The 20,499-nt window shown below is 53.6% G+C and overlaps 1 protein-coding gene and 1 long non-coding RNA gene across 5 annotated transcripts in view; one reads left to right on the plus strand and one right to left on the minus strand.

Annotated features, from left to right (window-relative positions):
• Nucleotides 1–20,499, plus strand: part of PEBP4 (phosphatidylethanolamine binding protein 4) — a 214,894-nt gene that overhangs the window by 186,535 nt on the left and 7,860 nt on the right. For all 4 annotated transcript variants that reach the window (XM_006930640.5, XM_019828435.3, XM_003984698.5 and 1 more), the window contains 2 exons: nt 14,875–14,920; nt 17,175–17,288. In XM_006930640.5, coding sequence (XP_006930702.3) covers nt 14,875–14,920; nt 17,175–17,288 — 160 coding nt within the window. The remainder of the gene's footprint in view (nt 1–14,874; nt 14,921–17,174; nt 17,289–20,499) is intronic.
• The window catches only part of LOC105260484, a 48,076-nt gene continuing 28,632 nt past the window's right edge, over nt 1,056–20,499 (minus strand). The window contains exons 2-4 of the long non-coding RNA XR_890208.4: nt 10,150–10,187; nt 9,886–9,980; nt 1,056–3,902 (exon numbers count right to left, since the gene is read on the minus strand). This is a non-coding gene — a long non-coding RNA (uncharacterized LOC105260484). The remainder of the gene's footprint in view (nt 3,903–9,885; nt 9,981–10,149; nt 10,188–20,499) is intronic.

The raw sequence follows: 20,499 nt of genomic DNA on the forward strand, positions 1-20,499 counted from the left end.
ATTATCTGCAAATGGCCTGGAGGCAGGGCTGGGCCAGCGCCTGGATGGGAACACTGAGGTTGCAGGCTGACTCACTTGTGAGTTTCTTGCCAGTGGCAGACCCTGTCATGGTGGCCCGTGGCTTCTCTGCGGGCTCTGAGCAGAAGACCACGATTAGACAGTTCCATAGCTCTGGGGAAGGCAAAGTGGACTGTCTCCATCCTCGGGGACTGCCCATCCCACCTCCCTCTAATGCTACCAGTCCCGGATCCCTTGACTCCTCCCCACCCCACCCCACCCCACCCCCGGAGGGGCTTGTCCATGGCAAGTGGACTGCTGGATTGTGTATTTCCACTTCCCATTTCATCCCAAGTGATCTCATGATCCCCTGACCAATTTCTACAATCAGATTTGGGAGAGGTGTGGGGATCAGAAAAACTTGAGTCTCTTCGTGGAACTAATGCTGGGAACACAGGGGCAAGTATCTCTTTAAAAATACTCCCTGCATAGCAGGTCACACTGGCCTGCAGCCACAACACCCGGGGCTGTGATCTCATCAAGCTCCAGGAAGCCAAACAGGGTCAGGCTTGGCTAGTCCCTGAGCGGGAGACCTCCCAAGCAAAACACAGGTGTTGCTGGTGATTCAGCAGGCTGAACCCCTCCCTGCACAAGTCTAGCTCTTGTCAGGTGTTGGATGATTCTGTGAGCTCCTATCAGTACCTGGGCAGAAGGGGGCGTGGTGCAGGCAGCGGGTGCTAGACGCTCTTTCCTTGCGCCACGTGTTACAGGTGTCGACACCACCGTTCTTAAGAATCAGGGCGAACATGCTTCCTCCCTCCCCAACCCCTGCCCACTTCCTAAGGTTGGTCATCCATCGACCTAAATTCTCGCAGCTGTTTCAAACAGATAAGGGATGGAAGAGGAAAAGGCAGCCCCCAAGGGGCTCAGGAACCAACTGCCCCCACCCCGAACAGCTGGGGTCTGTGGCTGCCACCAGGCTCTGGGTCTCAGCCCTCAGGATGGTCCCTTCTGGTTTGGGAACGGGTGAAGATGAAAGGGGTCCATGAAATGAGGGCGGTCATTAGGCTGTTTTATGAGTACACAGATGTTCATTACACCCCAACCCCATCATTAGAGGCTGTGGCAGGAGAGAGCTCGGGGCCCCTTCTTTATTGCAGTAGAAACCGAGGGGTTTCTCCCCTAGAAGGGACCTCTGCTTCTGCTTCTCAGCCAGGGGTCCTGCCCAGGAGAAGGTCAGTAGCCTCCATTCCAGTCCTAACTCACTCCCTCTCCTACTCCTCCCTCAACTCAAGGAGGTGATACGGGCCCTGAAAGAGCCCACGCCCAGTAGCTAGAGTCTGGAAATAGGGGCCTCTCCATCCCAGTGCACAGTTCTCCCTCCCCTCCCCCCGCCAAGCACCACTATCAGGTGGGGAGTCTTTCTGCTTCTTCCAGGAAGCCCTCCCTGCCCTCTGTAGATCCTCTTGCTAGCATGCATCACATCTGTAACTACCCCTTCATTGTGTTACTGTCAGACTGTAAACCACCCGCACACCTGCACCGCATTTGGCACCTAGCACAACAGTAAATGTGGACTTCATTGATATCAGCCAGGAGCCAGGGCAGGTGACCTGGCAGAGAAAGAGGGATTCTCTGTGGCCCCCATCCTTCCCCCTCTGCCTTTTCCCATAGTGCGAAGGATCTGAGGAACCTGCTGGTTTCTTGAGGCCACAGTCGGCAAGTAACATAAACAAACCATCTGCCGTTGTCTAGACAGTGCCCCCACTTACCTCCCAAATGTAACCCCTTTGCACAAATCCCACTGAGCACCTGCTTGCATCTTTCCTTGCAGGCTGCCCCCTTCCTGTAGGGGAGCACCCAGAGAGAGAGTCTGGCGGGGCCAAACCCACTCCTGCAGGGGTCAGCCCTTCATGCATGACAGGACTGCAGGCTGGGAGGCTTGCCCCTCTTCCCCATTAGGGCTGCAAGCGCAGTGGTAATAGGCTGGAGCCCACCCTGCTGGTGCAGGCCATGGAGGCCGAATGGAGCGTGGCCAGACCCTACAGAGAGGAGACAGATTAATCAGCTGTCATTTGCGTTCATTAAAGACCCCTTGCTTGTGCACTGCAGCCTTAGATGCCAGGGTAATTGACTGCTCACAATAAAAAGTTCTGGGGAGAAGTTTGTCTCGGCTCCCTGTGGCCTAGCCTTGGGATCAGCCTGGCATCCTAGAATCGCAGACTCCTGGGGTGGAAGGCCTCTGAGGTCCAGCCACATGGTTCAGGGATAGGCAGGCTGAACCCCAGATCCAGAAGCTTGGGGAGTCAGCAGCTGTGGAGGCCCCTTGACCCTCTTTGGGATTCTTCCCTGTTGTCACCCCATCCCCTTTCCTCCCATCTCCTCATGGCCCTGGGCACTGTCACCTGGAACTGCTGGGCCCTCCTCAAGCTTGTGCAAAGACTCATTTCAACACACTTGGAGACTGATGACAATCCCCATAGGGCAGGAAGCCAAGCACGGCAACTGCCCCAAGCCTAGCTCTCCACCTGCCTTCCCATCAGCCCACGGGGCTCAGCTGAGAGGCCCCCCAATAGAAGACCACCCCTAAAGGGACAGCCTAGTGACCCGGGCCCCGCTGGCCTTGCCAGAGAGGGCTGTAGATCTCCTTTCTCTTCCCCAGGGTTATGTCAGTCCCCAAGCATTCCAGAGGCAGAGCAACTGTGAGGCCAGGGTGTTTACAGAGTTCAGTCTCGGTTGTTTTTGCATCGTAATTGCCAAGCTCCCCAGATTGGCATTTGCCTGCCGGGCACTGTAAAAGGTGACACAACAGAATGAGAGAGCAAGCCCCAGTCCTGGCAGGCCTCCAGCGGGTCACATTCACATTTCCCTTGGCCCAGAAAAAGGAGCCTGGCCTGACACAGACAGGCAGGGGTGCAAAGGCCCACCACACAGGCCCTGGCATGGCCAACGAATGAGAGGGCAGACTGGCAGCTTGCCAGGGATGACGGCTTTACTTGGGCATCTCAGAGGGGGGAAACCTGAGGAAGTCACTTAGTGGCAGGCCTCCTACTAGGACCAGGGCCCTAAAGCAGACCCTGACCCACACACCTGGGGAGCCTCATGCAACCCCCCTCTGGTCTACAGGCTACAAGGAAGAACAATGCTCTCTTGCCTCTTCCTTCCCGGGAGGTCCCTGAACACCTGGGGAATAAACGTTCCCCAAAGAGGGTCAGGAGTGAGGAGCATGATCAGGGAGAAAGGAGCTACCATGGGTGTGTCAAACATCCCCTGCTAGTGCCCATCAAACTGCACCCAGGTCCCCCACACAGGTCCTCCACCAGCAGGAGGGACTGCCCTGCCCAACGCCAGAAACTCAAATGTCCAGAACAGCAAGTGACACTGAGAGTCACTGATCTGGGGCTGTTTCTGCAACTCCAGGTGGGGGTGCTGGAGAGAGGATGTGTCTGGTGTCTTCTCAGTCCTGGCCAAGCCCCAACGCCTCCAGTCCACCCATCTCCTCTGACCTCCCAGGAGTCTGACCAGTCCAAATAGTCAGACTTGAGAGCTGGGGCCACTTCAGGACCAGTCCGTGCTGCCGGGGAAGGGTGATTCCAAAGGTTCCGAAGCCTGAAGGAGACCTGTCAGGGACAAGAGCTGGGCTCGTTCCCACCATTGCTGCCACCAGTCCAGAGACCCCAGGGAAAGTGGGCAGAAAGGTCTGAGAGCAGGACTCTGAGGCAGCGCTTCTCAGACTTTAATGTACGTATGAATCACTGCAGGTTCTTGTTAAAAGGAAGATTCTGATTCACGTGTGTCCAGGGTGGCGCCCGAGATTCTGCATTTCTGACAAATTCCCGGGTGATGCTCCTGCTGTTCTGAGTAGTGAAGGGCTAGGGCAGCAAGGCCAAGTTCACTGTCAGCCCCTGTGGAAAGAGCAAGATGTGATTTGAATGAGACTTAGCATTTCTATTTATTGTCACACTTTCTAATGAGTACAGGGTTTCACAGAACCACCAGGTCTTGCCAGCATCTTTTCTTGCTCAGCATCCTGATCACCAAGCTTTTTTTTTCCAGAAAGTCTGTCCGTCCCTCCCTCCCTTCTTTCTTTCCTTCCTTTCTTCCTTCCGTCCTTCCCTCCTCACTCCTTTCTTCTTTCTTCTTTTTCATAAGGTCTTACCAGTCCTGGGCCCTCTGGCAAGGAAGGAGAGAGGAGGCCCAAAATTATGGATTATGCTTTATCTTCCCACTAGAACTGAGTTTGGAAGCCTAAAGTAGGGCAGAGGAGGAAGAGAAAGCAGAGAACAGAGCCCAGGAGCCTGACTCCCACCACTGCTACCTGCCTTCCCCCAGGAGGCCACAGAGGGCCCATGACTGCTGGGCGCCCCCCTCTACACTCCATGCCCGCAGCCCCCCAGCCCCATTGCCTGCTTCTCTAGGACTACCAGCTTCTCTTAGGCGGCACGTGGAGAGGGAAGAATGGCCCAGAGGCAGCTGGCAGTTTCCTGAGACAGGGTTGGGAGTGGTGAGAAACCTCTCAGGCAAAAAGAGAGGAGATAGGACTAGTGGAATGAGGAGCCAGTGGAGAAGCTGAACCAGGTGCTCTGAGAAGCCTCCCGGCAATTGTGAAGGTGGTCCCCACCCCACAGAACCCAGGGGAGCCTCCATCAAGCTCTCGCAGCCACCCCGGAGTGGTCCAAACACCAGTGCCCCCAATCATCCATAAGCCCTGGGGTACCCTCTCCAGGCCAGGTGGGCACTAGGGGACTGCTGGGCCCCCTCTGGTCCAGCTGCCCCTGGGAAGCAAAGATCTGACCTGGGGTCCTCGTCTCAGGTTATTGGCCCTCGCCAGTGTCTCCTGTCCTCCCTCCTGGGGTGCAGCCACCATAGATAGGCACCAGGCCTGAGGATGTAGCTTGCTCCCTCCGGAGGGTGCAGTTTCCCAAGCCCTGTTTATTTGGGGGATTAACTACCCCCATTTCCCAACTGTTCTGCCTCTATACGGCACGGAGAGGCGAGTGGACCACCCTGCAGCTCAATGCTGGAGTGCTGGGAGGGGCAGGGTTGGTGCTCCCCACTCTGCTGACCACCTCTCCTGCTAGGGCTCCCCTTCCTTCCTACCTCCCCACCCCATCGGCCCTCACAGGGCAGCACAACAGCTCTGTTCTTACTCACAAACAACAGTCCTAATCAGCCATCTCTTTGTCCTGGTCTCCTGCCAGGGGCCTGGAGATTCCCACACCCGCTTGTCCGAATCCTGCAGTCCAGGCTTTAGCCTCACCACCGGCCCCTTCCAAACGCCCCATCACCCTGGTCCTCCCATCATACTCAGCCCCTAACATCCTGACATGCCCACCAGTGCCAGGCGGCCTAGGAGAGGGAGTGTGTGTGTGTGTGTGTGTGTGTGTGTACTTTGTGAGTATGTGTGTGTGACTATGTACATGTATATTGTATGTGTACATGTACATGACTGTGCATCTGTAGGACTGTGAATATGCATTTGTGAGTGTGCTGTGTGTGTGAATATGTGAGTATATATGTCAGTGTGTGAGTACATGTATGTATGAGCACATATTTTATGAGCATATCGTATTTGTGTGTATATGTGAGATGCGTGAGTGTGCATGTAAGCATGCACGTGTGTGCATGACTGTGAACATGTGTTTATGTCAGCGTGTGTGTGAGAGTGTATGTGCATAAGTGCACAAGTGCAGAGAGCTGCACAGCAACGTGCATGTGTGAGCATGTGAGTGTATGTGTATGAGTATGCATGTGTGTGTGTGTGAGCATGTGTATGTGACTGTGTGGACATGTGTGAGTGTGGGTGCATGTGTGTGGGTGCATGTGCATAAGGAAGCATGACAGCCATATGTGTGTGAATGTGTGTGTGTGAGCATGTTGTGTTTATATGCGAGCGTGTGTGTGGCTGTGAACATGTATCTATGTGAGTGTGTGAGGGTACGTGGGAGCACATGTGCCTAAGTATGTGAGTGTGAGGGTCGTGTGCGAACATGTATATGTGAGCATGCATGTGGGGGGCTATGAGTGTGTGAACACATGTATGCGTGAGTGTGTGTGTGAGCAAGTGTGAGTCACTGTTCTTCCCTTCTCTCTCACCCTGCCCCCCCCCACCTCCCTGCCAAGACCCAGCCTGCGAATGACCTTCAGACTTCATCTTCTCTCCCTGCTCCCATGAAGGAAGCCAGCCCCTCCTCAGCTCCTGAGGCTCCTGGGCTCCTGTCTCAGCCCCTGCCACTCCCCTTCCTCCCCACCAGTTTTGGAAAAGTCTTGCCACTGTTTTGCTTCCCTTGCTCCCATCGCCCAGCAGTTTCTGGCCAAGTTTCCACCTGACAGCAGAGCCCCAGCAGCCTCCTGCCTCCCTCATCCAGGATCCTCCGTCTGCCCCGTGAGGGGACTCCCATTGGAGCCCTTCCTTCCCGACAGCTCTCCCTCCTGTCCTTCGTTTTCTCTGTCTGCGTGTGTGTGTGTGTGTGTGTGTGTGTGCGCGCGTGCACGTGTGTGTGTGTGTCTGTGGGTGGGGGGAAGAGAAAGGAGCGAGGAGTGAAAGAAAGAAGGAAGCCGGGCTCAGATGGTGTCATTAAGAGATATTAATGCCCCTCATCAAGGCATATTAATAAACATTATGTGTCATGCGCTCCGCACACCCCGGGTAAGTGCAGACCCAGCGGGACGGGCCCACGGTCACAGCCGAGCAACCTCTGAGCCCACGGCAGAGCCATCAGCCTCATGAGACCAACCCTGCCAGGAGACTTCTCAGGACTGCCACAGCAAGAGGGAGCTGGCAGGAGGGGTTCCCGTCCCCTCCCACCCCCTGCCGCCCCACGCCACCCCTAGTGGGCAGCCCCGGGGAAGGGGGACCATGATGACCCTTACACTGGGTCAGCACTGGGAGACCTGAGAATATTCCACTTCCTAATTTCATCTTTACAACAGCTCTGTGGGAGACCAGGGCAGATATCATTATCATTGCCACTTCATAGGTACGGAAACTGAGACACTGAGAAAGTAAGCGTCTTGCTCACAGTCATGTAGCTAATTGGTAATGACATTGGACTGAAGCCCAGGTTGCCCTTTCGGACGGCTGTGTTAACGACTCAGTCACTAATGCGGTGGGGCTGCTTTTAACTGGATGGCACCACTCCCCTAGTTCCTGCAGCTGCCAAAAATCAGACCACGAAGCACAACTCCTTCAGCAGAGCAGGAGGCCTCCGTCCTCCAAGTGGTGGGTCTCCTGAGGGTCACTGCTCCTTAGCAGGAAATGTCCGGGAAGATGGGGACCAGAGGGAGCTAACCTGTGTAAAGACGCTGGCGGAGTGCCTGCGCATTGTAAGCACCCGGCAAGAGGTGTTTCCCCTTTCTTTATGTGGTGACCACGACCACATAAATATTAAATTGTTGGCTCCTGAGGAGGTTTGAGCAGGCGGAAGGCCAAATGGCCCGTTCGTTTTGTTTGTTTTTTAGCATTGCAGTCTGGTGCTATAGCAGGGTGCAAAACTGGTTATTCACTGTGACAACCACAGTGGTGTTTAAAATTACATAAGGTAGTCTCTGTGTGTGTTTAAGAAGATAAGAACTAGTGTTTAATAAGATCACTAACCAAAATAGTTAAGATGAGAGGAGTTGGGGAACTAAAACTATAAGTTTCAAGAAATCAGGGAAATATGCTTACAAAGAATAGCCAATTCTCTACATGCTTCCAGATAGCGGAGGCATTCCAGAGACCTGTTGTTGATTCTGAAAGCCTCGGGTTTTGTTCCATGTATCTAGAAATGGCCATCTTCAGTCTAAACTGACATCGATGCGTAATAATTATATTTAGCTACCGACTCATGATATTGCTTTCAAACTATCTAATATGTCTTGTCTGTTTCTAAGTGGAGCAGGTTCAGTAAGAACCCGTGATCTTTATTCCGTATTCCTTCCCACTCCCCCTCTCTAACCCTGCTCCAGAGCTGCATCCAGAGAATCGGTGATCTGTGGTAGGCAAGGGGCAAAGAGGAGCGGATCTGCCTTCTCCTGAGGTCTAAACCAGTCTCTGAGCTTCAGAGACTGAAAGAGGTTCAGGAGTTTCCTCCACAAGAGGTCAGAGGGGAGTCCAGCCAGTGCAGGCCCCAAAAGGACCAGAGGCTCAAACCTGGTACCCGTGTGACAAGAAGCTTTGGGACCCAAATGCAAGGAAGGGAGCCATGGTGTTCTCAGAACAGTTATCTCTATCAGAATGATCTGGGGGATTCTTTTCCTTTCTAGAATTTTTTTTTCTTTTTTGTGTTTTAAAACTTTTCTACAATGAGCATGTGGTACTTTAATGATCTGAAACAAAATTATCATTTGTAAAAGAGAGGTGTTTGCGTTTGGAGTCCCAGACTCACCTGTTCTGAATGAGGCCACAGTGGTGGAGTTCAGCCCCACGCAGCTCTGACCTGCCACGTGGGTAGTGCTCCAAAGCCCGGCCCCATCCAGACACTTTCTTGACCAGAGACAGCTGCACTGGCCCACTCTGATGACTCTCCTGGGTACACGATTGCTAAGCATATGGAAGAAGTCTTGCCTAGGGGCTGTAGACCCAAAGTGTAGGTTGCTGGTGGTTTTGATCCTCAGGAGCATTGCCTGCCATTCAAACCTAACCCCAGTTTACATTTCCAGCCTTATCTTGAGCTTCTTCCAGACCCACCTGCCCTTTTCTCGTCTTGTTTGCATATTTATACATTCTTAATATAGTTCCCTCAAATTAAGCTGCCCCTCCCCTATCTGTCCACTGGAAAACTAAAAAACCCCTACACGTCCTTCAAGGCCCAGAGAGAGTAACAGCCTCCTTTCAATGGATTTTCCTAATCACTACCCCCAGACAGTTACAACTTCCTTTCTCTTTGCTCCTCCAGCACTCCTCACAGACTTCAATTATTTAGGCCTATAATAGAGTTATTTCTTTGTTGGTTTACCTACCTCACTAGACCACGAGTTCCTCAATACCGTAAAATGGGTCTCATTCATATTTCTGTCTCCAGCACAGGGCTTCTCATTCATTGACTCGTTTATCTACCCATCTCCCCAGCCATCATTCCTCAGGGCCAACTCCATGCTAGATAATATCACATACACACAGGTGCAAGACACTGTGACTTATTTGGAAACCACATGCACTTCCACATAGCCTGGAACAAAGGGCCTGGACCAAAGGGCCTGGACAGCCTGTACTTTTTAAGCCACAGACAACCTTGACCTTGGCCTTGGGAAATCTTGCCTCTTCACCCAGTGTCATGAAGAACGCTGAACCCCTGGGAAAGGCTCCTCTCTCTCATCTGGGTAACCACTTACTCCAAGAAGCAGATAATAACCCCTCAGCCACACCCCACCGCTCCCCATTTTGGCATCTGGATACCCGAGGAGGTAACTGACTCCAGATCTGAAGCCAAACTAGGAGTCAAAACCCAGGGGTCTGTTGCGAGTCAGTGCCAGGATACCAAGTCTGCAGGCTACCCACTGGCACATTATCTAAAGACTGTTCACCACTCAGCCCCACTGCCCATGAAGGTGCCAGGAAGAGGACTATCAGGGCTTTGATGTTGACACTTCTTGAGGGAAACTGGGTACACAAAATAATTGGCCATCCTACACCCTGGAGTCTAGAAGCACTCAGCCCCCAAGAGGGCTCAGGTGAGTGACTCCTTCTCACCACTTCCCACAGACTCCATTTCACCTCCCTCAGCGGCCAGCCCTCCTTTCCCTGGCCTCAGGGCAAAAAAGCAGGCCACAGGATTAATTGATCACAGCCTCTCCCCTGAAGCAGCACCGGTCTTCAGGGCTGGGTCCTCTCCAGGCTGGTGTTAGGTGGCAGCCACAGCCCCTGGAGACCTCAGAGCCCGGGAGCTGTCAGCGCCTTTTACTTACCCCTTCTTAATTGCAGAATACACAGATTGCTGGGTAGCACTTTCCAATCCTGTGCCTTTTCCTGGATCCTTTGCCACTTGGCAGCTTGCAGGCAGCTGTGCAAAACAGCAAAGGAACTTTCTCATTTGGTGCCCGTGTCAGAGAGCCTGGAACTCTGTTTCCAGTTTCCCTTTTTTCTTTCTTCCCCCGCCGCACCCCAAGTACTGTTTCGTTCATTTCTCCCTTCAGTCTTCCTTATCCCCACAACATCTTTCTGTAACTCACCTTTCAAGTTCAGGACTCTTCTGACAGCGCCACCCACCCTGTGATCAAAAAGTGAAAGTTACCACTCTGACTGAGGTTTGCAGCCAGGCAGGAGAAGTGATTGAATCTTCCTGTCTAGATTGGAAGAAGTGGGTGAAGCGATTAAATCATCTCCCGCAGACTCTAGGAAATGTGCTGCTGACCCTCTACCCCAGGGGTCAGCAGACACCAGTCCCTGGGCCTCCACAAATGCCCCGGTGGGCGGACAGTTGCCTGTAGGTAATTGAAGGGGAATGAGGAAACCGGGCTGGCCTCCATGCTGGGGGCCCCACCCACCAGACCTCACAACCCGAATCTGGCCACCAGTCTCAAAAGGCCTTTACCTAAGGCTTCTCCAGGCTGGGGAAGGGGTGCCTCTGGACCCTTGACTCTCAGGAAATGTCACTTTCTGGTGTCCCCATGGACAAGAAACAAAAGATAGAAGTGACTTTCATCTAGTTGGCGCATCTGTTTGTGGTACTCCAAGGACTTAATATATCCGGGACCTCTGGGACCTGGCCCGGAAGGGCAGAAGGATCCAGGTCCAGACAGTAGCAGTGTGGTCCCATCAGAAGATATGGGACAGAGTCAGGAGTAGAGGCTTCTAGTCTTGGCATCAAGGCCAGCTACCCATGACACCTTAGACAAAGCCTTCATTCATCTCTCTGCTCCTTCCACAAACGTCTGTTGGACTTACTATTTTAGCATGGGTTCCCCCAAAGCAGAGCCTGAGACAAGGAGTCTAGTGCAAGTAGTGTATTTTCAAAGGGACACAAGGAAGCACCAGCAAGGGGGAGGGTAAGAGAGCAAAAGGAAGGCACTCAGTCAAGGTTCATGAGCAAACAAGTTCCACTATGGGTACCTGGAGCCAGTGTTGAAATATGCTGCTCCATCATTCCCCCCAAGTGGTGAGGAACTGCAGTATTTGTGCCTCATTTTCTAGCAGCCACTGGTTAGGAGCTGTTGTCAGAGGATATTAACACCCCCCACCCCCCAGCATGTCTGCCCTATTGTGCAGGTGATAAAGCAGGCTCTGGAGGCCAGAGGTGACGCTGTGACTCTCTGACTCTTGGTCACATTTCACCTTCTCTTAAGCATCTCATATGCCAGCTCCCAACTAATGTCTATAAGCCCAGAAATTCCTCCAGAGCGTCCATAGAGTCAAGCTTCTTCTCTGCATTTAGAATAATTTGTGCCTCTTCCTACACCAAGCAGTTGTGCACATACCCTACATGCACACACATGCACACATGCACACATTCACACATGCAGGTGCACACATATTGGGGGCCAACTTCTAAGAAAAAGAGGAGACTGTTCTTATATCCTGGGCATTTAAGGGTCCTACTGAGCAATCTTCCACCTCCACCTCTCCTCCCCTTGCCAGAGGATGCTAATAAGGAAAAGAGTTGCCTCCCTAAGGTCATCTAGTCTCTAACACTTAGAAGGGCCCTGGGCATCCTCTTAAACACACTGCCCTAACACCTCAGGTGTTCCTGTCCTGATACCCTGAGAAAGCCACCTTGGGCTTTTCGGTGTTCTTGAGGATCAGAAACCCAACAATTTCTATGCTGTTTGTAATTTCTATAATTATTTCCTTTTTTTAACCTTAGCATTTAGACAAGCTCCTTTTGAAAATGTCAATCTGTCTTAGCTATAGTAAGGGAAAGGAGGTTTTGTCTGGGATGGGCCCATCTTAAAGAGGAGCAGCATACCTGGGGGAGGGGGAAGGCCAGGCAGGAGGGGTCCAGGTGAGGAGACCAGGTGTCGGGGAGCTCTCAGCAGCCCCTTCCCCACTGCAGACTCTCTTTCCAAAGCTCTTGTCTGCTCAGACTTGACAGGTGTGGGATCTGTTCCTTAAATGCTAGGTTCATTGCCCACCCTCAGGCTCAGTCCTGTCTCCCTAGGAAGTGCTTAGACCCATAGATTCCCACTGCCCACCCCAGCCCCCCACCCTTGAAATATCCCAGAATCTCATCCATCCCCAGGGATTTCCAGCTTTCTAAGGTCATCTCAGGCTAATTGTGGTACTCTAATCCATGAAGACATTTCGGAAGAGCTCATGGTTTCATATGGGGTTGGAGGGCGGGGCAGGCAACTATTTAACCATTTCCACTGTGGCCCCAGTCCTCCACATGATATCTGTGTATTTTAATAATAGTCTTCCTAAAACAGTGCCTCCTGGGGAAGTGATAGGGTCATCATGACGTTGTAGGAAAAGCATAAGATGTCACTGTGGGTCAAAAGACACAAGATCTTGAGCTAGTGGGTCTCAAATGTCCGAGGGTCTAAGGCGCCTTCCTCCTGGAGTATTCTGAGATTCTCCCACTCACTGCTCTGTGGCTCTGGACAAGCAGTTTGAGCTCCTTGGAGTCTCAACTTTCTCACCCTTTGAATTTGGTTTCCTAAGGCTCCTACCACGTGTTGATTATATGGTAGAAATTTTGCCCACCCCCAGGACAGACCAATGGGGAAAGGCTTATGCCCAAAGGAAGCCTAGCCCATCCTCAACCCAACTTGAGTACTTACCAGCCACACTGACCACATGCTCTGCAGGGGCGCCTCTACAGCCTGGCGCTTCCTTAGAGCCTTCCTGCCCTTCCTTCTAAGGACCAGTGCCTGTCTGTATAACAAGCTCCAGAGAGACCCTGAAAACTCTGAAGCCATCAGTGCCCTCTGCTCGCGCTCCCCCAGCAGCAGCCTCAGCTGAGCTCTCCGCCAGGGGAGGCAGGCAGGAAGGACTGCTGGCTTTACTCAATGAATCGGCGGGTGTGCGGGTGTGCGTGTGTCTGTGCCAAGCTGGCCCCAGTTGATGAGAAAAGACTCCCTGGAGTGAAAGGGAGGGGTAGGAGAGCCTTTCCACCCTGATCAGGGCCACAGATCAGACTTTCCATGCTGCTCTGCACAAACTCCCTGACCTTACAGGCCCCAGCCCCCACCCTCACCCCTCCCTGCACTCACACAGAGGAGAGAGGCCTGTTTATCACTCTGGGTGGGACCCAAGCCTGTGGGGAATTGAAAAGAAACAGCCAGCTTAGGTTGCTATTGTTTTGTTTAAACAAACCGCTGGCTGGGCTGACTTGGAGAGGAGTGAGGGGGAGGCTGGGAGCACAGAGCAGGCTGGGCTGGGCCGCTCTGGGCTTAGTCCCCATCTCTCAGTCGCCCTAGAGCCGCCAGAGAGCTATTTCGGGAGAGTGGGTGCTAAGGCTTGGGCCCTCATGTCCTCTCCTGGGAGAGATGGGAATCAGGGGAGGGGCCTCCGTTCCCCAACCCCTTCCCTCTACCCTGGCATCCCCTGGCTTCTCAACCCCTGGTCACACCTGGGCCCCCTGCCAGCCCTGGGAAAGACTGCCCGATACTGGGGGAGTCGGGGACCGTGCGGAAAGCCAGCCAAGGCAGAGCTGGCCACGCACGGCCCTGCTGTCCCAGGGACTAAATTTGAAGGCTGCCTGGATGCTCTGGAGCAGACAAGACTGCACGAGGGGGCTGGAAGGGTGCCAAAGGACAGAGATCTCACCTGCCCAGGGTGAGGAAAACCAAGTGGGAAGGGGGCCCTAGGTGGAGGGACCCATTCTTCTGCCGTCCTCTGCCCTTTCTCCCAACCAGGGACGAGTCTGGGGGAGGGTATGTTCTGGCAAAGGAGGCCCAAAGTGAGAACGGTTGGTGGACAAGCTACAGCCCGAAGGGGAAGAGATCAGGGGGCTTCAAGAAGACGGGGGTGGGGCTCTGACTTTGTAGAAGGTAACCCGCATGAGGAGCTGGGTCACCCAACTGACCCCAAGAGTCTCCAGAGAAATGAGAGATCTCTTAGCTCTGTGCTCCCAAACCCTCATCCTGAGCACCTCTGTGAGGGGAAGGAGCAGAGGCTGCCTCAGGAGGGCTTGGTGGAAAGACAGCCAGGGCACAGTTAGGTGTTGGCAGAGCCAGTGAAGAGCCATGCTAATCACCATCATTAAGGCTATAAAACCCCACACCTAGGGGCCCCGAGCTGTGGCACAGACCCAGGGGCCCTGCTCCAGTCCCTTTCATCTGAGCATCTCCCAGTCCTGCACAAACAATAATTAGCACCCGCCCCCGGGATCGCCTCATTATCCCACAGACGCGGAGCAGAGGGGAAAAGGGAGGGGAAGGAAGAAGAGGGAAACTGAGGCCAAAGAATCTGCCCAGAGGTTGTGGGCTGAGTCCCATCAAGAACTTGCCTCAGAATCAGCGGTCCAACCTCCTCCTGCCCTCCCTGCCCTTCTGGTTACTCAGAAGCCACTGGCCTAATATTCTGAAGGCCCCAAAGAGAACCTGAGAGGATGGGCTGGCTTAGCAAGGCTGTGAGGATTGCCAGCCCCTGCCTTAGATCTGACCAGACCCCACAGGCAGAGAGTCGTGTCCTATGCCCAGTCTAGGGGCGCAGATGATGGGAGTGCCCTTCCAGAAGTGTCCTCTCATGTTCAGGGGGTCCGTCCCTCACCCCCAGGCCACCCTCAGCGATGCCTGTGTCTGTCCTCTCTCCCTGGACACCCTGAGGCGCCATTCCAAACCCTATAGCCGGTTCTGGCAACGCATCCCAGGAGCAGCCATACATGTTCCTACTCCTCCATCGTACTCCCTCAGGGAGAGAAAGAAGTCAGCAAAACCTACTTGGACTGAAGTGTGCTGGTATGGCCTTCCGCTGCCCCAGGAGTCTCTCACACCTGTGTCTGTCTCTCATTTCAGGGTGTTGATATGAAGAAAGGGAAGATTCGGGGCCAGGAGCTGTCAGGTGAGTATGACCCTCAAACACCCCTTGCCCCAGCCAGGGCAACGGTGATGACCACCAGAACCATAATGAAGCAACTCAATGTTGAGACTTCGCAGTGTGCAAGTGCCGGCCCAGGAGCTTACTTGTATGCTCTAATGTCATGGTCACAACTGTGCTTTGAGACCCCTGCCACCAGTATGTCTGTTTTAAAGAGAATGAAACCGAGGCACAGACCCACCTGTCCCATGTCTCATGACAGGTAAGGGGTGGGGCCAGCGTGAAAGGCAAGGGTCTTCAGGAGAGTGACTGGCAGAGATTGGTGGGTCCCTCTCTTCCCTCCGCCTGCCTTCCTGCGTTCCCCTGTACCCAGCCCCACGTGATCTCCTTGCATGGGGCTCTGTAGACCCCCCGGAAAGGGCTGAGCAAAAAGATAAATGAGCCTCATAGTTCTGTGAGGCAACGCAGGCCAGATAGGCCTGGCTTCAAATCCCAGCTCCACCGTTTACTGTCCACCTGACTTTACCTCTCAGAGCCTCAGTCTCCTCATCCAGAAAATGGCGACAACACCCATCTTACCAAGTTGTGGTGAGGGTCAAGGGGATATCACAAGGGAAAGCACTTAGTCAGGGCCTGGCACCAAGAAGTGGCTCGCCATGTGTATCCCTTCCCTTCCTCCTCATAATCTCTCGCCTCTACTCTTGGAGGGGGGATTCTTCAGGAAAGCCCTGGTGAGGGGGGTTCAGTCTGCCATCTCTCCTGAGGATAAATTCCCAGTTGCACTGAACCAGTGAGTTCCAACCACAGCCTTATGCACACAGACGCACGGACACCAGTCTTTGGCAGCGTGGCACACACCCACACTCCAGTGAGCTTGGCACCCAGCAGCCCCTGGCCTTGCTCAAAGCTGACCCGGCCGCATCTGCCCTCCACACACCATGCACGTGAAGGACACACGCCGGCACCCACCTATGCTCAGCAGCCTTTCTCAGCGTTGGCAGTGTTTGTGAAAAAAAAATAATGACCCACATCTGCACACACACTGACGGAGACCCTCTCAAACAGCCTCAGCGAACAAGCACACTCTCCCAGCACTCGCACCTGCCCCAGCACAGACCCCAAGTCATACAAACTCACAGGGCTCCTGGCACACCCTGTGCTGTGCTCACTCTGAACACACGCACGCGTGCACACACGCACACGACACACGCGTGTATCAGATCTGCAACCAAAAACTCAGGGAGAGATGAATAGTCAGGAATTCCCCTAGCTGCAAGCATGCTGGAGGCCCCAGTGGCCGGAAGTGCACCATGAGGAACAATTCCAACAGCTCCAAATGGCGAGTCCCTCTTGTCTAATGACCAGGAGAGGGAGGTGACCATAAAGAACCAAGCTCCCTCCCACCAGCATCCTCGCTGCAAACACTCCATCCCCACCCACCCCCAGGAAGATTCTTGGCTCTTTAGAAAGGGAGATGAGGCGAAGGGGAGGAGGCAGAGGCACACGGTTTGGCAGGAGGCCCCACTGGAACCAACCGCAGAAGTCTGGCCCATAAAACCCCTGCATAGACTTGGGGAAAGAATGAGAGATGTCCCCGCCCCACTACCCCCCTACCTTAGAAAAAGATCTGCCTCCTGCACCGAGGGCAAAGGGGAGGGAGATGGGCCTTCTCCTCCGGAAGAGCCTGAGTGGGCTCCCAGTGCCCCGAGCACCCAGATCCTACACTTCCATGATCAAACCTTTGAACCGAGTCCCACCCACCCCCGTAACCACTTCCAGATCCTCCGGATCCAGCCAAGAAATTGGCTTCTTTGGGAATTGAGTTCATAAGGAAATGCTGAAAAAATAAATAAAAATCCGCTGCCAAACACTCTCACAGAGGAAGATGGGTTTCTCTTGAGGCAGGAAATCCATCAGGATAGACTAAAACAGCAAAGGGATAACACCAACACCCACCAGCCAAGTAAGGCCCAGGAATCCCACCAGTGCCCAAGACCTTCAAGCAGCTCACACCTCCTCCTCCTCCTCCTCCTCCTCCTCCTCCTCCTCCTCCCACCACCACCCAAAATAAGGTGTTTCCTAAAGGAAACTACTGAAGGTGAGATCCTGCGAAAGATAAATCCTAGTAGTTTGCAGTGGGGTAAGCCCCCGGCTGGGACCCCAGGAAGGTCAGTGGGGACCATGGAAGGCATAAAGAATTATCTTGAGAGAAAAGAGCCAGGGGTCTCTGGGCTCTGTGGGGTGTGGGGCCCATCCTCTGTCCTTCTTCTGCCCCTAGCCTACCAGCCTCCCTCCCCACCAGCACAAAGTGGCTTCCACCGCTACCAGTTCTTCGTCTATCTTCAGGAAGGACAGAACATCTCTCTCCATTCCAAAGAAAACAAAACTCGAGGTAAGGCCTCCCCGTCTGTCAAAGCCAGTGTAAATTCTGGGGTGGAAGTGGATGCTTTGTGCATTAATGGGGAAGCTGGGACCTTGACTCCTGACCCATGAGATTTGGAGGCCGGAGTCAAAGGGTAGTGTTTCTTGAAAGTAGACTGGAATGAGTGTCCTAAAGATTTTCACATCAGATGTGTTCTCCCCCCATAAGTAAGTCCCGCAGATCACGATGGTGGCTTTAGCTGGCCCGGAGCCAGGTAGAGAACCATTTCCCCCATTCAGCCTTGAATGGCATGTGCAGGCAGCTACCCCACAGCACTCCTGCAAGTAATTGTACGCTCTAATTGAGTCTGATCTGGGCAAGAGGGCCCTGGAATGCCACCCTGCCAGTCTGTCTTCGTTGGTCATTAATTGTTCTGTCTGCCCAGTATTGCCACAGTGGTGGGGCAAAAACTTCCCAGCCGTAACCCTTCCACTAGCTTCTCTGAGCAGCCCTTCTGGCCTCCTGGAGATGATCCACTCCCCGTAGCCTCCTGATGGCTAACTGAAGGTGGCCTTGGTCCCCCTCCAACCAAAGCTGGGGAGCAGGGAGGAAGACTCATGGACATCTGGACACTGCCATGCCTCAGGCGACTCACCTGACCCTGTGTGAGCCATGACCCCTCACTGAGCTTTAGATTTCTCTCCAGGAAAATGGGAAATAAAGTAATCTCTGTGCACTCTATCACCTCCCCCATTTGGGGGAAGGGAAGAAAATGTGGAATGCACGGATGCCATCTTGGGAGTGCAAACAGCACATCCCCCAGGCTGGCAGGAAGGTGAGTGGGCGGGTGGATGTCATCAGCCATTTGCTCTCACCCAGTGACCTTGACCAACTTCCACCCACTGGGAAGCCAGGAAAGGTATTGTTACATGCCTGTTGCCCAAAGGCCCCAGAGGAGAGAAAAGTGGAGCCCCGAAAGGTATTGGTTGAGTGAAGGAGGCCTTCAGGTGTGCTGAGCAGGAGCCACCAATCACAGAAGGCTCCGGGCTGCCCTGAAAGCAGAGTTGGTGCAACCTTTCCGCTGGTGAACCCTCCCCAGGTGCCCTCAGCATCTTGCCAATCTGTAAATCTGTTTTAAACCGCTTTCCCAAAGACACGCTTTCAAATTTGGATACGGAGAGAAAAGGAAAACAATGATGTGTCTTGCCCAAGCCAAGATGAATTTCTCCAGTTCCCTGGATCACTCTCACCAAAGACATCATGAGCCCCCTTACACCAGTCCAGGCACTGTGCTTTCTGAGGGCTGAGAACTGGCACCTGAGCCCACGACGGTCCCCCAAGAGTACAAGTCTCACAAAGTAAGGCATGCCTGAGTCCCACTGTTAAGACATCAAGATCACAATGCCCCCACCCTGGGCTAGGATAGTGCTCAGACTGTCCCCTGAAGGAGGCTCTGGCAAGATCAAGTGCTTTCTGAGGGGCGGGGTGGGAGGGGAAGGAGAGAGCAGTAGGTGAAGCCAGGAGGAGCATGAAAGGGGGCAAAGGGAGAAAGGAGGTGCCTACCGCAAAGACACTTGCCGTCCACCGTGGCTGGGGTCCTCAGGTTCCATCCTAGCCCGTCCTCCAGAAAACACAGTGGCTGGTGTGCCCTTCCTGTGACACTGGCAGCAAGCAAGGAAGCTCTAAACCTATGAGGCCTGACACCCACCATCAGTCCCTTTGAATCTTTGCCAAAACCACAGTTTCTTGTGCACACCCCCCTCCCTTTACGTGAAAACTTAGGAACTGGACTCGCATCTGGGCAGGGTCCCTTGGCTTCTGTGCCATTCTGCTTGCCACCAGAAATGGAGGTGGGAAAATCGTCCTCCCAGATGGGCCATCATAGGACACCTTCCTGTGTCTAGCACTGTGCTAGGGGCTTAGGAGAGGATAGGATCCCATAGCACAGGGAACGTTCCCTGCCCTCAGGGGGCTTACAGTCTACTTTGAAAACACTTAAATAACAATGCAGAGCAGCTTCTAATTAAGCACTTAATTATGTGTTTCTGGCTGTAAGGACAACGGGAGATCAAGTGGATTTAGGGATAGTCCATACCTTCCTAAGATCCCCTTCTCTTCCAGAAGACACACCCTCTTCAGCCGGGAATAGTGCAAAGGTATTTTACTGCAGGGTGAGGAAATCTGTATTTCCAGTCTCCAGCTAGTGATTTGACTTTTGAGCAATTCAACTACCCTCTCTGAGCCTCAGTTCCCCCATCTAGAAAATGAGGGGTTGGATCTAGATGATCTACAAACCTATATGGCCCTGAGGCTACATGGAAGAGGTGCGGCATGGGCTGGGCCTGGGAGAAGGAGGCCATTTGAATCCTTGAGTGAAAGAGAAAAGGCGCTCTGGGCTGGAGAACCACAGATGCAACGATTATTTTGGAAAAGTGAGAAGGAGCACCCCTTGTGAGGAGCAAGCCCAGCAGAGGCCTGACCTTGGTGGGTGCCGTGAAGTGCCGGTAGGTCTTGCCTATGGGAGAAGTAACACACAGCAACCCCTCTTTAGAGGTGACTACGCTGGAGTGGTGGGCAGGCCAGAGAGGAACAAGGGCACAGGAGACCACCAAAGGTGGTCCAAAGAGATGCGTGCCCAGATGAACCCACGAGGCGTGGCAAATGTAGAAGCCGCCCTTGCACACTGTCAGAAGTCCAAGGCCAGGCGCTCTCTGAAGCACCCGCACAGCGCTTGGGGACTCGTGGAGCCCCAGGCTGGACCAGCCCCCAGGAGACCAGGATGTGGAGCCAAGGAGCACAGGCCCTGGGGCTCACTTTGGTCTAGTTTTCCTTCCCTGGGAAGGCGTCCTCGGAGGAACAGGGGAGTCCTAGGATATGTGTGCTGTAACCAACCACTTGTGTTTTCTGGATGCACAGGCAGGAACAGCTTCCAGAGACTGGAAGGGAAAGTGGGTTTGTAAGAGCCAGGTAGAGAGGCATCCATGAAGGGTAGTTGACTTGAGCCAGTCCTACTGGATCCTTTCCTCCCTAGGACTTAGGCGTGGATGACAGTTTAGGTTGAGAAGCATGTGCGACATTATTCTAGTTGAATTTGTAGGACCATGAGGGCCAGGGAACATTGCTCAGTGCCAGGGGCTGAAACCCTCCGCAGGGTTTCTCTTTATTCCGTGACCTCAAAACAACATCTATAGGATCAACCAATGGGAGATCTTGACATCCATGTGTCACCTTGGACAAGCCA

This window comes from Felis catus, chromosome B1, assembly GCF_018350175.1.
Source record: "Felis catus isolate Fca126 chromosome B1, F.catus_Fca126_mat1.0, whole genome shotgun sequence".
Lineage (NCBI taxonomy): Eukaryota > Metazoa > Chordata > Mammalia > Carnivora > Felidae > Felis > Felis catus.